This window comes from Felis catus, chromosome A2 (assembly GCF_018350175.1).
Source record: "Felis catus isolate Fca126 chromosome A2, F.catus_Fca126_mat1.0, whole genome shotgun sequence".
Classification (NCBI taxonomy): domain Eukaryota; kingdom Metazoa; phylum Chordata; class Mammalia; order Carnivora; family Felidae; genus Felis; species Felis catus.
Window position 1 is genome coordinate 5,155,300 of NC_058369.1, and position 15,529 is coordinate 5,170,828.

A 15,529-nucleotide genomic window follows, 5' to 3' on the forward strand; every position below is an offset into this window, starting at 1 on the left:
AACCCCAAGCAGGCTCCGCACTGCGTATACAGAGCCGGATGCAGGGCTCGAACTCACCAGCTGTGAGATCATGACCTGAACAGAAACCAAGAGTTGTATGCTCAATTGACTGAGCCACCCAGATGCTCCAGGCCACGAATCCCATCTTAACACCTCATCAACCTAACCATCTTATGAACGCCTTTTATCCAGATACCGTCTCACCATGTGGGGGATGTAATGTATCAATCTGGGGGCACATATTTCAGTCCACAGCACCCAGTAACACACAGTCTACAGGGACAGAGCCAAGCTTTGAGTCCAGGCTGTCCATGCTTTGCACCCCTCCACTTGGATGCCTCTCAGTCATTATTATTATTACTGATAACATAGTATTTCTTTTTTTTTTTCAACGTTTATTTATTTTTGGAGCAGAGAGAGACAGAGCATGAACGGGGGAGGGGCAGAGAAAGAGGGAGACACAGAATCGGAAACAGGCTCCAGGCCCCGAGCCATCAGCCCAGAGCCTGACGCGGGGCTCGAACTCACGGACCGCGAGATCGTGACCTGGCTGAAGTCAGACGCTTAACCGACTGCGCCACCCAGGCGCCCCAACATAGTATTTCTTAGGGGGAGGAATTGAGATTTATCAAGGAACGGGGGCCAGGGAGTTCAAGGCTGAGGGAGCAAACAGTGAGTCTTCCTGGACCTATAGGTAATCAGTGAATCTGGATCAGGACTTACTAAGGGATTAGCAAGGAAAGATGAGGTAGGTGAGCTTAGGTGGGTCCAAACTCTCAGAGTCTCATGTGTTCTAAAGAGGAGTTTGGATTTTATCCCGAAGTGTGGAGAGCCTCATCAAAAGATTTGTGTGGGTCACATCCTGGCTCTTTGCACTTCCTTTCAGCAGTGTTTAAGAGGGTGCGAGCAGAGCTAGGGAGACCCGCTGGCTTCAGTCAGGATGGGGCTGTGCACTGCCATGGCCTCAGCATCCTTTATCCTTTTGACTCAGCCTAGTTTTCTGCTTAGATGTGGACGAATGTGCCAGGAACTCAACTCTTTGTGGCCTCAGCTCAGTGTGTACCAACACCCCGGGGGAATACCACTGCTCCTGCCTGCCTGGGTTCTTTTCACCTGTTGATTGGACCCCTGAGAAACCAGAGGATTTCAGATGTACAGGTAATGCTCCCAGCCATGCTGAGGACTTTTAATGGATGTCAACGTACCCTGAAGAGAGTGGCTTACAAACAACCCTTTCTGCTTACTCATGATCCTGTGGGTTGACTGCATGGTTTTTGAAGGTGGGGGTGGGCACTAAGGCGGCACGAGGTCTAAATGGCCTCACTTATATGGCTTGTAGTTGATGCTTGGCTCTGGGTGGGAGCTCAGATAGGCCCTTCAGTTTTCCTCATGGACCTGTCCACACCAAAATTTTGGATGGTTACTACTGCACTTGCAATCGAGGCTTTCTGGCCAACAATGGACCGATGCAGTTCAGGAACCCAGGAGTGACATGAAAAGTTGAGTACGCACCCCCTCAAAACCCTCCGCCATTTTGTAGGATAATCAGGTGGAAGCTGGCTGGGCAGTGGATGTAGGTACTTTTTTTTGTCCCAAACGCTATTTTCTCTCCCTCTCCTTCCCTGCCCTCTTTTCATTCTTTTTCCATAGTGACAATGATTCCTGTTCACTCAAAATTCTAACTATTTGGAGCTGACATTAAGATGAAAATAGAAGTGAAAATCAATATCCAGAGATAAACCACTGATTTCATTTTGGGAAATCTTTTGGTTGTCTCTCCATGAAGGAAACAAGAACTTTTAACATTCGCTGAGCACCAGGCCCCCAATGAAGGGATTTATGTGCATTTTTACATTAAATTGAGTGTAGGCATCCTGATGATCTCCACTGTACAGATGAGGACACTGAGGCTTGGAGTGCTGGGATGACCTGTTCACAGCTGTGTGGTTGGACTGGCCTCCAAACCCAGTCTTTCCAACTCTCACAGCAGTTTCTGAACCAAGTCAACTCTTTGCCACACTCTAGTCGTGCGGTGTTGGGGAAACATATTTACCCTCTCTAGGCCTCAATGTTTCCATCTGCAGAATGAGCCTATACGAGTACCGACCTCCAAAGATAATTGAGAAAATTAAGTGCAATGAAGTACGTAGTGTGCTAGGCACATGGATGCTCCCCCCAGAGCTACTACTTACTTAAGTAATGTAAATTGAAATAATCCCCAGAATGAGTGACATTCTTTGTCTGTATTTCTGTGTGTTTATATCCCAATTCTCCCCTTGACAGTCAAGATCTGATTGTACCTCTGCCTAAGACCAGGGATCATTGAACTTCTTAATGCAAAGGGCCAAATAGTAAATATTTTGGAGGTTGCAAGCTGTGTGATCTCTGTCATGACCACTCAGTACTCCAGTTGTAGTGCGAAAGCAGCCAAAGATGATACACAAATGATTGGATTTGTTCCAATAAAACTTTATTTATACCAACACGTGGTGGGCTGGATTTGGCCCATGAGCTCTAGTTCACTGTGTTCTGAATAAGGTTATTCATTTCTATTGTCATGGCATCCAGGGAGCCACTAATTTGCTTCATCTTGTGTAGCAGATTGTATTTCCAGAGATGGTGGAAACAACGTCTTCCATGCTATATACCCTTCATTTTATGAATTTGTACTCCTTCCAGCAAGCAGTGGTACCTATGTTCCCTTCTCTAGAATCTGAGCCTGCTGGGACTCTGGGAGTGGTACTAGGTCATAAAGATACCATGCACCCCCTCCCTGTTCTCTTGAGATGCTCATTCTTGGCGCTTAGCTGCCATATGTGAGGAAGCCCAACCAGCCATGAAAAAGAAGCTGACCTGGAGAAGAACCAAGACCTCCAGCCCACAGCCCTGGTGGAGCAGCCAGCCCACGGCCAGCAGCAGATGCCAGCCTTGTGCGTATGCTGCCTTTAAAGTGGATCCTCTAGCCCCCACTTAAGCCAACTCAGCTGAGACTGCACGGAACACAGACCAGCCATACTCACTGAACTCAACTCAAATGGCAGCTACATTTATGAACAAAATAAATGACTGTCATTGATTTTGACACATTCACTTTTGATGTCTAAGTTTGATGTAGTGAAGTATCTCCCCAGGACTAGATAATGAAGAATTACTTGCAAAGGAGTTGAGGGACCCATAAAATTGAGTTGTCGTAGTAGCATGGGGAGGCCCAGCTCAAGTCTCCTCCAGCCCTGGTCACGTCGCCTAAACACTTGCTATGTCTTTGTCATGCAAACACAACCTCAACGCACGTCTCTTACAGCTCCTCCCAGAAAACTGTACTTCTAGACAGAAATCTGGAGCTGCTCCTGGACATCAAGATCAGGTCACAGGAATGTTCACCCCACGTTTGTTTGAGGGAGTAAAACATTAGAAACAACTGATAACTGGTGATGAAAACTGTAGTTGACATAAAGAATAAAGTAATGTGCTCCTTCATTCAACAAATATCTATCGAATACTCACAATGTCTTAGGCACCAAACCGGAGACAAAGGCATAAAGGGGATGAAATCCTTGCTGTAGTATCCACTATTCTCTAGATGGGGAATGTTGATTTCAACCCAAAATGAAAAACCGGGGTCTATCAGGACTACTGTAGCTTGCCAAATGACCCATGAGCTGTAACTCAAAGATAAAGAAGGATTTGAGGGCTCCCTGGATACCATAACAATAGAAATGAATAACCTTATTCAGCACCCAGTGAACTGGAGCTCATTGGCCAAATCCAGCCCACCACGTGTTGGTATAAATAAAGTTTTATTGGAACAAACACATTCATTCATTTGTGTATCATCTTTGGCTGCGTTCGCACTACAACTGGAGTATGGAGTGGTCATGACAGAGATCACACAGCTTGCAACCTCCAAAATATTTACTATTTGGAGTCGTTTCTGCTTCCATACAAATTTTAGAATAGTTTGTTCTAGCTCTGGAAGAATACTCATGTTATTTTGACAGGGATTGCATTGCATGTGTAGATTGCTTTGGATAGCATCAACATTTTAATAATATCTGTTCTTCCTATCCTTGGGCATGGAATGCTTTTCCGTTTCTTTGTGTCTTCTTCATTTTCTTTCATATGCTGTCTATACTCTTCAACGTACAGATCTTTTAGCTATTTGGTTACGTTTATTCCTAGGTATCTTATGATTTTTGGTGCAATTGCAAATGGGATTGATTCATCGATTTCTCTTTCTTCTGCTTCATTATTGGTGTATTGAAATGCTAATGATTTCTGTATGCTGATCTCATCTTTTGTGAATTTGCTGAGTTCCTGTATCAGCTCTAGCAGTTTTTTGGTGGTGCCTTTTGGGTTTTCCACATAGAGTATCATGTCATGTGTGAAGAATGAAAGTTTGACTTCCTACTTGCCAATTCGTATGCTTTTGATTTCTTTGTACTGTCTGATTGCTGAGGCTAGGATTTCCAGTGCTATGTTTAACAACAATGGTGAGAGTGGACATCCCTCTCCTGACCTTAGGCAGAAAGCTCTCAGTTTTTCCCCATTGAAAATGAGGGAAATGAGCCGTGGGTCATTTGTATATAGCCTTTATGGTGTTGAGGTATGTTCCTTCTATCCTGACTTTCTGGAGGGTTTTTATCAAAAAAGGATGCTGTATTTTCTCAAATGCTTTGTCTGCATCTGTTGAGAAGATCATGTGGCTCTTATCCTTTCTTTTATTAACGTGATGTATCAAGTTGAATGATTTTCAGATATTGAACCAGCCCTGCAGCCCAGGGTAAATCCTACTTTATCGCAGTATATAATTCTTTTAATGTATTGTTGGATTTGATCTGCCAGTATCTTGTTGAGAGTGTTTACATCCATGTTCATCAGGGGAACTGGTCTGTAATTCTCTTTTTCAGTGGGTCTTTACCTGGTTTGGGAATCAAGGAAATGCCGGCCTCCTAGAATGAGTTTGGAAGTTTTCTTCCATTTCTATTTTTTTGAATAGCTTCAAAAGAATAGATTTGAGTCTTCTTTAAATGTTTGATAGAATTCTCCTGGGAAGCCATCTGGCCCTGGAACCTTGTTTATTGGGGGAGTTTTGATTACTGATTCAGTTTCTTTACTGACTATGGGTCTGTTCAAATTTTCTGTTTCCTCCTGTTTCAGTTTTGGTAGTTTATATGTTTCTAGGAATGTATCCATTTCTTCTAGGTTGCCCAATTTGTTGGCACACACTATCTCATAATATTCTCTTATTATGGTTTGTATTTCTGCGGTGTTGGTTGTGGTCTCTCTTCTTTCATTTGCGATTTTATTTATTTGGGTCCTTTCCTTTTTCTTTTTGATGAGTCTGGCTAGGGGTTTATCAGTTTTGTTAACTGTTTCAAAAAACCAGCTCCTAGTTTCATTAATCTGTTCTACTGGCTTTTTCAATTTCAATATAATTGATTTCTGCTCTAATCTTTATTATTTTCCTTCTTCTGCTGGTTTGGGGCTTTATTTACTGTTCTTTTTCTAGCCCCCTTAGGTGTGAGACTAGGTTGTGTATTTGAGACCTTTCTTCCTTCTTTAGGAAGGCCTGGATTGCTATATACTTCTGTCTTATGACCACCTTTACTGCACCCCAGACATTTTAGACTGTTGTGTTTTCATTTGCATTGGTTTCCATATACTTTTTAATTTCTTTTTTAATTTCTTTGTTAACCCATTCATTCTTTAATAGGATGTTCTTTAACCTCCAAGTATTTGTAGTTTTTCCACATTTTTTTCTTATGGTTGATTTCAGGTTTCATAGCATTGTGGTCTGAAACTACACATGGTATGATCTCGATCTCTTCATACTTGTAGATGGCTGATTTGTGATCCATTCTGGAGAATGTACCATGTACACTTGAGAAGAATGTATATTCTACCTTTAGGATAAAATGTTCTAAATACGTCTGTTAAGTCCATCTGGTCCAGCGTGTCATTCAAAGCCATTGTTTCCTTGCTAATTTTCTGCTTAGATGATGTGTCCATTGCCATAAGTGGGGTGTTAAAGTCCCCTACTATTATGGTATTATTATCAATGAGTTTCTTTATATGTGTGATTAATTGATTTACGTGTCTGGCGGCATTGATTTACGTGTCAAGTTGGGGGCATAAATATTCACAATTGTTAGATCTTATTGGTGGATTGGCCCCTTCATTATGATATAATGCCCTTCTTCATCTCTTATTACAGTCTTTATTTTAAAATCTAGTTTGTATGATGTAAGTATGGCTACTCCAGCTTTCTTTTGACATCTATCAGCTTGATAGATGGCTACCCATCCCCTCACTTTCAATCTACATGTGCTCTTGGGTCTAAAATAAATCTCTTGTAGGCAGCATATAGGTGGATGTTGTTTTTCTTATCCATTCTGATACTGTCTTTTCATTGGAGCATTTAGACCATTACGTTCAGAGGGATTATTGAAAGATATGAATTTAGTGCCATTGTGTTGCCTACGGTTGGTGTTTCGGGTGATACTCTCTTTCTAGTCTTTGTTGCTTTTGGTCTTTTTGTTTTGTTTTTTCTCCCCTCAAAGGGTACCTCTTAAAATTTCTTGCAGGGCTGGCTCAGTGGTCACAAACTCCTTTAGTTTATGGTTGTCTGGGAAAGTCTTTATCTCTCCTTCTATTCTGAATGACAGCCTTGCTGGATAAAGAATTCTTAGCTGCATATTTTTCCCACATTGAATATATCCTGCCACTGCTTTCTGGCCTGCCAAATTGTTGTGAACAGATCTGCTGTGAACCTCATCTGTCTTCCCTTGTAGGTTAAGGATTTTTGTACTCTTGCTAGTTCCATGATTCTTTACTTGTCTGTGTATTTTGTGAATTTGACTGTGACATGACTTAGTGATGGTTGGGTTTTGTTGAATCTAATGGGAGTTCTCTGTGCTTCTTGGACTTTGATGTCTGTGTCCTTCCCTAGATTAGGGAAGTTTTAAGCTATAATTTGCTCACATAAACCTTCTGCCCCTTTTCCTCTTTCTTCATCTTCTGGGACTCCTTGTTACAAATGTTATTCCTCTTTAGTAAGTTGCTGAGTTTTCTAAGTCTTGAATTGCAATCTTTTGCCTTTGTTTCCCTTTCTTTTTTTCTTTTATTATTCTTATTTTTAAAATTTACATCCAAGTTAGTAGCATATAGTGCCACAATGATTTCAGGACTAGATTCCTTAATGCCCCTCACACTGAGTCCATCCTCCCTCCTACAACCCCTCCAGTAACCCACTGTTTGTTCTCCATATTTAAGAGTCTCTTACGTTTGGTCTCCCTCTCTGTTTTTATATTATTTTTGCTTCCCTTCCCTTATGTTCATCTGTTTTGTATCCTAAAGTCCTCATATGAATGAAGTCATATGATATTTGTGTTTCTCTGACTAATTTCGCTTAGCATAATACCCTCTAGTTCCATCCACATAGTTGCAAATGGCAAGATTTCATTCTTTTTGATTGTCGAGAAATACTCCATTGTGTGTGTGTGTGTGTGTGTGTGTGTGTGTGTGTGTGTGTGTGTGTGTATACCACATCTTCTTTATCCATTCATCCATTGATGGACATTTAGGCTCTTTCCACTCTTTGGCTATTATTCATAGTGCTGCTATCAACATTGGGGTGAATATCCCCTACAAAACAGCATACCTGTATCCCTTGGATAAATACCTAGTAGTGCAATTTCTGGGCCATAGGGTAGTTCTATTTTTAATTGTTTTCCAGAGTGGCTGCACCAGTTTGCATTCCCACCAGCAATACAAAAGAGATCCTCTCTTTCTGCATCCTTGCCAACACCTGTTGTTGCCAGAGTTGTTAATGTTAGCCATTCTGGCAGGTGTGAGGTGGTATCTCATTGTGGTTTTGATTTGTATTTCCCTGATGATGAGGGATGTTGAGCATGTTTTCATGTGTCGGTTGGCCATCTGGATGTGTTCTCTGGAGAAGTGTCTATTCATCTCTTTTGCCCATTTCTTCACTGGATTATTTGTTTCTTGGGGTGTTGAGTTTGATAAGTTCTCTATGGATTTTGGATACTAACCCTTTATCTGATATGTCATTTGCAAATATCTTCTCCCATTCCGTCGGTTGCCTTTTAGTTTTGCTGATTGTTTCCTTCGCTGCACAGAAGTTTTTTTATTTTGATGAGGTCCCAATAGCTCATTTTTGCTTTTGTTTCCCTTGCCTCCAGAGATGTGTTGAGTAAGAAATTGCTGTGGCCGAGTTCAAAGAGGTTTTTGCCTGCTTTCTCCTCGAGGTTTTTTTCTCCTCGAGGATTTTGATGGCTTCTTGTCTTACATTTAGGTCTTCCATCCATTTTGAGTTTATTTTTGTGCATGGTGTAAAAAAGTGGTCCAGGTTCATTCTTCTGCATGTCGCTGTCCAGTTTTCCCAGCACCACTTACTGAAGAGACTGTCTTTATTCCATTGGATATTCTTTCCTGCTTTGTCAAAGGTTAGTTAGCCATACGTTTGTGGGTCCATTTTTGGGTTCTCTATTCTGTTCCATTGATCTGAGTGTCTGTTTTTGTGCCAGTACCATACTGTGTTGATGATTAAAGCTTTGTGATACAGCTTGAAGTCCGGGAATGTGATGCCTCCTGCTTTGGTTTTCTTTTTCAGGATTGCTTTGGCTATTCGGGGTCCTTTCTGGTTCCATACAAATTTTAGGATTGTTTGTCCTAGCTCTGTGAAGAATGCTGGTGTTATTTTGATAGGGATTGCATTGAATACATAGGTTGCTTTGGGTAGTAATGATTTTTAACAATATTTGTTCTTCCAATCCAGGAGCATGGAATATTTTTCCATTTTTTTTTCTGTCTTCTTTAATTTCTTTCATAAATTTTCTATAGTTCAGTGTATATATTTTTCACCTCTTGGTTAGATTTATTCCTAGATATTTTATGGGTTTGGGTGCAATTGTAAATGGAATCGATTCCTTGATTTCTCTTTGTGTTGCCTCATTGTTGGTAAATAGGAATGCCACCTATTTCTGTGCATCGGTTTTATGTCCTGCAACTTTGCTGAATTCATGGATCAGATCTAGGAGTTTTTTGGTGTAATTTTTGGGTTTTCCATATAGAGTATCATATCATATACGAAGAGTGAAAGTTTCACCTCCTGGCTGATTTGGATGCCTTTTATTTCTTCATGTTGTCTGATTACTGAGGCTAAGACTTCCAATACTGTGTTGAATAACAGTGGCGAGAGTGGACATCCCTGTCTTTTTCCTGACCTTAGGGGGTAAGCTCTCAGTTTTTCACCATTAAGGATACTAGCATTGGGTCTTTTGTATATGGCTTTTATGATCTGGAGGTATGGTCCTTCTATCCCTACTTTCTTGAGGGTTCTTATCAAGAAAGCATGCTGTATTTTGTCAAATGCTTTCTCTGCATCTATTGAGAGGATCATATGGCTCTTGTTCTTTCTTTTATCGATGTGATGAATCACATTGATTGTTTTGTGGATATAGAGCAAGCCCTGCATCCCAGGTATGAATCCCACTTGGTCGTGGTGAATAATTTTTTTAATGTGTTGTTGGATCCAGTTGGCTAATATCTTGTTGAGGATTTTTGCATCCATGTTCACCAGGAAAATTAGTCAATAGTTCTCCTTTTTTGTGGAGTCTTTGTCTGGTTTTGGAATCAAGGTAATGCTGGCTTCATAGAAAGAGTTTCGAAATTTTCCTTTCATTTCTATTTTTTGGAATAGCTTCAAGAGAATAGGTGTTAACTCTTCCTTAAATGTTTGGTAGAATTCCCCCGGAAAGCCATCTGACCCTGGACTCTTGTTTTGGGGGGAGATTTTTGTATTACTAATTTGATTTCTTTGCTGGTTATGGGTCTGTTCAAATTTTCTATTTCTTCCTGTTTCAGTTTTGGTAATTTATATGTTTCTAGTAATTTGTCCATGTCTTCCAGCTTACCCATTTTATTGGCATATAATTGCTCATAATATTCTCTTATTATTGCTTGCATTTCTGCTGCATTGGTTGTGATCTGTCTTTTTTCCTTCTTGATTTTATTTATTTGGGTCCTTTTTCTTTTTGATCAAAGTGGCTTGTGGTTTGTCAATTTTGTTAATTCTTTCAAAGAACCAGTTTCTGGTTTCATTGATCTGTTCTACCGTTTTTTATTTTTTTGTTTTGGCTCCAATAGCATTGTTTTCTGCTCTAACCTTTATTATTTCCCATTTACTACTGTGTTTTGGTGTTATTTGTTGTTGTTTTTCCAGCTCTTTAAGGTGTAAGTTTAGGTTGTATGCCTGAGACCCTTCTTCCCTCTTTAGAAAGGCCTGGATTGCTATATACTTTCCTCCTATGACCGCCTTTGCTGCATCCCAGAGGTTTGGGGCTGTGGTGTTATCATTTTCATTGGCTTCCATGTACTTTTAATTTCCTCTTTAACTTCTTGGTTAGCTCATTCGTTCTTTAGTAGGATGTTCTTTAGCCTCCAAATATTTGTTACCTTTCCAAATTTTCTTGTGGTTGATTTCAAGTTTCATAGCGTTGTGGTCTGAAAATATGCATGGTATCATGCGGATCATTTTGTACTTGTTGAGGGCTGATTTGTGTCCCAGTATGTGATCTGTTCTAGAGAACATTCCATGTGCACTGGAGAAGAATGTATATTCTGCTTCTTTAGGATGAATGTTCTGAATATACCGGTTATGTCCATCTGGTCCAGTGTGTCATTCAAAGTCATTGTTTTCTTGTTGGTTTTCTGATTAGACGATCTGTCCATTGTTGTCAGTGGGGTGTTGAGTTCCCCTACTATTATGGTATTATTCTCAATGAGTTTCTTTATGTTTGAGTTTAATTGATTTATATATTTGGGTGTTTCACATTTGGAGCATAAATGTTTACAATTGTTATGTATTCTTGGTGGGTAGAACCCTTAATTATGATGTAATGCCCTTCTTCATCTCTTGTTACAGCCTTTATTTTAAAATCTAAATTCTCTGATATATGTATGGCTACTCTGGCTTTCTTTTGGCAACCATTGGCATGATAGATGGCTCTCCATCCCTTACTTTCAATCTGAAGGTGTCTTTAGGTCTAAAGTGGGTCTCTTGTAAATAGCATATCTATATGGATCTTGTTTTTTTATCCATTCTGTTACCCATTGTCTTTTGATTGGAGCATTTAGTCCATTGACATTTAGAGTGATTCCTGAAAGATATGAATTTATTGCTATTATGTTTCTTGTAGAGGTAGAGTGTTTGGTGGTGTTCTCTGGTCCTTTCTACTCATTGTTGCTTTTGGTTCTATTCATTCATTCATTCATTCATTCATTCATATTATTTTTTCTACCTTTTCTCCCCTCAGAGAGTCGCCCTTCAAATTTCGTGCAGGGCTAGTTTAGTGATCATGAACTCCTTTAATTTTTGTTTGTCTGGGAAACTTTTTCCCTCTCCTTCTATTTGAATGCCAGCCTTCCTGGATAAAGAATTCTTGGCTGCATATTTCTCTGATTCAGCACACAGAATATATCCTGCCACTCCCTTCTGGCCTGCCAAGTTTCTGTGGATAGGTCTACTGCAAACCTGATCTGTCTTCCCTTGTAGGTTAAGGACGTTTTGTCCCTTGCTGCTTTCATGATTCCTTCCTTGCCTGAGTGTTTTGTGAATTTGACTATGATATACCTTGTTGATGGTTGGTTTTTGTTGAATCTAATTGGAGTCCTCTGTGCTTCCTGAATTTTGATGTCTGTGTCTTTCCCAGGTTAGGAAAGTTTTCTTCTATGATTTGTTCACATAAACTCTTCTACCCAAGTTTCTCTCTCTTCATCTTCTGGGACCCCTATGATTCTGATGTTGTTCCTTTTTAGTGAGTCACTGATTTCTCTAATTCTTAAATTGTACCCTTTGCCTTAGTCTCTCTCTTTTTTTCTGCTTCATTTTTCTCCATAAGTTTCTCCTCTATATTGCTGGTTTGCTGCTCTGCTTCATCCATCCTTGCTGCCGTGGCACGCATTGGAGATTGCAGCTCAGTTATAGCATTTTTCAATTATTCCTGACTAGATTTACTTCTTTTATCTCCACAGAAAGGAATTCTAATCTATTTTCGACTCCAGCTGGTATTATTATCGTGATTCTAAATTCTTGTTCTGACATCTTGCTTGTATCTGCGTTGGTTAAGTCCCTGGCTGTCATTTGTTCCTGCTCTTTCTGTTGGGGTGAATTCCTTCATTGTCATTTTGAAGATAGAAAGAAATTAATGAGGTAAACAAAATTTATAATTAAAAAAATTAACTTAAAACAAATTAAAAACAACACACACGCATACATAAAAATCAAATAAATGATGTAAGATCTAGGTGTGTTTTGGTCTGGGTATTGAAAGGGGCTTGATAGATTAGAGAGAAAAAAGGGAAAAAGAAAAAAAGGGAAATGTTTGAAAATTTGAGAAAATGAAAACAATGAAATAGAATAAAATGAAATGATAAAAGTAAAATAGAATTTGAAAAATTTATACAAAACTAACAAACTAGACAAAATTAAAGAAAAATATTTTTAATAAAATTGAAAATAAAAAGAAATGTTTTCTTTTCCTATATTCAAGAAAAAGACAAAAAGAAAAGAAAATTGAATAGATGGACCAGCAAACAGACTGTAATACGATTGAAATTACATCGTTTTCCCCTAGAAGTCAAGCTATGAAGCACTTTATAGTTTGTAAACTAAGCAGGTGGAGAGACTTGTGGTTCCTAAAGAGTGAGGTTGACCCAGTTGGGTGGGGCTTGGTGTAATGGCCTGTTCTCCACTAGGTGGCGCTGCTTAGCTACTGGTGTGGATTGTTGTGGCGCTTGTAGGTGTGTATGCGCATGCACAGCAGGGGTGAAAATGGCATCACCCAGGTACCCAGTCTCTAGTATCAGAACTCTTTTCTCCCCAGTCAGCAATCGTGCACCCTTCCTTTGTCTCTGGCTTCCATCTGCTCCTTGCTTTTACACTGTCTGTGACCAAGCCATCAGGCTGCAGGTGGCACCTCGCTCCTGAGTTTTACCTCAGATGCAGCTGTTTTTTCCTGACCCCTTACTTCTGATGGACTGTGGCCTTGTCCTGCTCAGACTTTGTGTGGGAGGAACTCATTGAGCACTGGCCGGGTGCTGGCCACACCCAGGAACGTTCTCGGGACCATGCTGCTTTTGATGCCCAGAGACTCTGACTGGGTGCCAACCTGCCCCAGAAAATGTTCACGTGATCGTGTAGCAGCAGCCGTTCAGGGATTATGGAAAATCACAGCACACATCTGGCACCAGGCTTTACCCTTAATGACTTTGTTCTAGCACCAGGAATGTGGTTGTTCTCTGGGGTCTGCTGGGGTGGCCACACGGACTCTACCAAATATTCTCCCAGCAGGAGAACCACCTCTCCTTGTGTGGCATGGGGACTTCACTCTGCTCCTGAGGATTCGCCCATCCCACCAGAGTACCCAGGTATTGAGCTGCAGAGTTTCACACCATGCCCCTGTTGTTTATAGAGTCTCAATGAGATTTAAACCCTGTCCTTTCTCCTTTCTGCCTTTTTTGTTCAGTCCCTGCGGCTGTTTCCCCTTTCCCAGTCTCTCTCCAGTCATTTCTTTGGGGGGGGGTGGTTCTTTTCCCATACTATCCACGCATCTCTGTCCTCTCTCTGCAAGCAAAAATGGCGCCCTACCCTCCAAGGCTTCTCTCTCCCCCAGTTTACCCCTCCGAGCCATGTACCTGTTGAGTTGTGTGGCCCAGGTTGTGCAGATTGTTGTGTTAATCCTCAAGTAAGATTTCTAGGTGTGCAGGATGGTTTAGTGATGATCTGGCTGTATTTCATGGACGTGAGACACAAAAAATTCCATGCTGTTCCACCATCTTGGATCCTCCTCTGATTCCCTCTTTTTTGTGCTTTATGAGTTTCCATAATTTTATCTTCTGTATCCATGATTCACTGTTCTGCTTCATCCATCCTCACCATCATAGCATCCATTTGAAATTGCATCTCAGTTATAGCATTTTTCATTTTGAACTAACTAGATATAAGTTATTTCATCTGTGTGGAAAGGGATTCTCTGGTGTCTTCTATGCTTTCTTCAACCCTAGCTACTATTCTTATAATCGTGGTTTTAAATTCTAACTCAGATATCTTACTTATGTCTGTGTTGATTAAATCCCTGCGTGTCCTTTCTTCTATCTTTTGGGGTGAATATGTCCATCTTGTCATTTTGGAGGAAGAAAAAAAGTACTAAAATAAAGGATAAAAAATTGAAAATTAAAAACAAAAGAAAAAAATCAAATCAAGGAAACTAGATTCTAAGTGTGTTTTGATCTGCTTGTTGAGAGAATCTTGATAGAAAAGGAAAAAAAAACAGTTAAAATTTTGTTTAAATTTAAATAATAAAATAGAATAAAGTAGAATAGAATAGAATAAAAAAATTGCTCTTTCTGTATTCAAGAAAGACAACGTAAAGAATGATAAAAGAAAATAACATAACGTAAAACAGAAGCAGAGACAAAAACAGATGAACAAGGAAACAAAATGAAACCCAAGTGAAGCTAGATCAGGTTTCCCTTAGAACTGAAACTTTGAAGCACACCGTACTGTGTAGAGTAAGTGAGTGGAAAGGATTTGTACTGGCCTTCTAGGGGATATGCCTGGAGGGCGCAGGTGGGTAATGGTTCGTGTAACAGTTCCATTTTTCACTTGGTGGCAATGCCTGGCTCACTGGACTGAATCAGTGTGAGTGTGCTAGAGGTGAAAATGGCTTCACCCTGCTCTCTTGTCTCTGGCGTGGGAATTTTGCACCATCACAGATGTGTGATCAAGCACAACTTCCTTTATCTCAGGCCTCTGTCCACTCCCCACCTCTACCCTGTACATGCCCAAGCTGTCTGCCTGCCAGGTGGCACCTCCCTCCTTATCTCCAAAACCCCACAACTCAGAGATCCCAGGTCTTGGAGCTGTGCTGATTTTATGGGGGAGGGTCTTGCAGAGCAATGGCCAGGTATCAACTTGTCCCAGAAAATGTTCGCATGATAGGGAAGTGACAGAGGCTCAGGGTTTATGGTAAATCACAACACACAACTGGCGCCAGGTTTTGCTGCAATCAGCTGGCATCTTTGGCCCAATATCAGTAAACATGGCAGCTCTCTGGGACCCGCTGGGACGTTTGCCCATGGGAGGCTGATTGCCACTATGATACGCACTCCAACCAGGGAAACTGGTTCTCCCCATATGGCACACGTCCCTCAGACCATGATGCCTTCTCTCAGGGATTGACTTTGCTTCCTCCCTGGAGCACCACCAGGCACTGAGCACTGAAACATCTGGAAGTACTGCAACCCTCTGCCTTTTGCCCATCAATGGTTTTGAGGAACAGATTTCTTATCCAGTCCACTGTGAGTGGTTTCATTCTTTCTCACATTCTCTCCAGCTACTTTCAGGGGGAGTACTTTCTTGCATGACTCTAATGTGCGAAACTCCCCTTTTCTCTTTCTTTCTCTATCCTCTGTCTATAAAATCATCTCCCTACCCTCCACAGAACCT

The 15,529-nt window shown here is 40.8% G+C and overlaps 1 protein-coding gene across 6 annotated transcripts in view; it reads left to right on the forward strand.

The window, feature by feature from the left end:
- The window catches only part of ADGRE1 (adhesion G protein-coupled receptor E1), an 87,864-nt gene that overhangs the window by 20,370 nt on the left and 51,965 nt on the right, over positions 1-15,529 (forward strand). For 4 of the 6 annotated variants that reach the window (XM_045044833.1, XM_045044834.1, XM_045044837.1 and 1 more), the window contains exon 7: positions 1,009-1,158. The exons of the other annotated variants lie outside the window; for them this stretch is intronic. In XM_045044833.1, the coding sequence (XP_044900768.1) occupies positions 1,009-1,158 (150 nt within the window). The remainder of the gene's footprint in view (positions 1-1,008; positions 1,159-15,529) is intronic. 6 annotated transcript variants of the gene reach the window in all.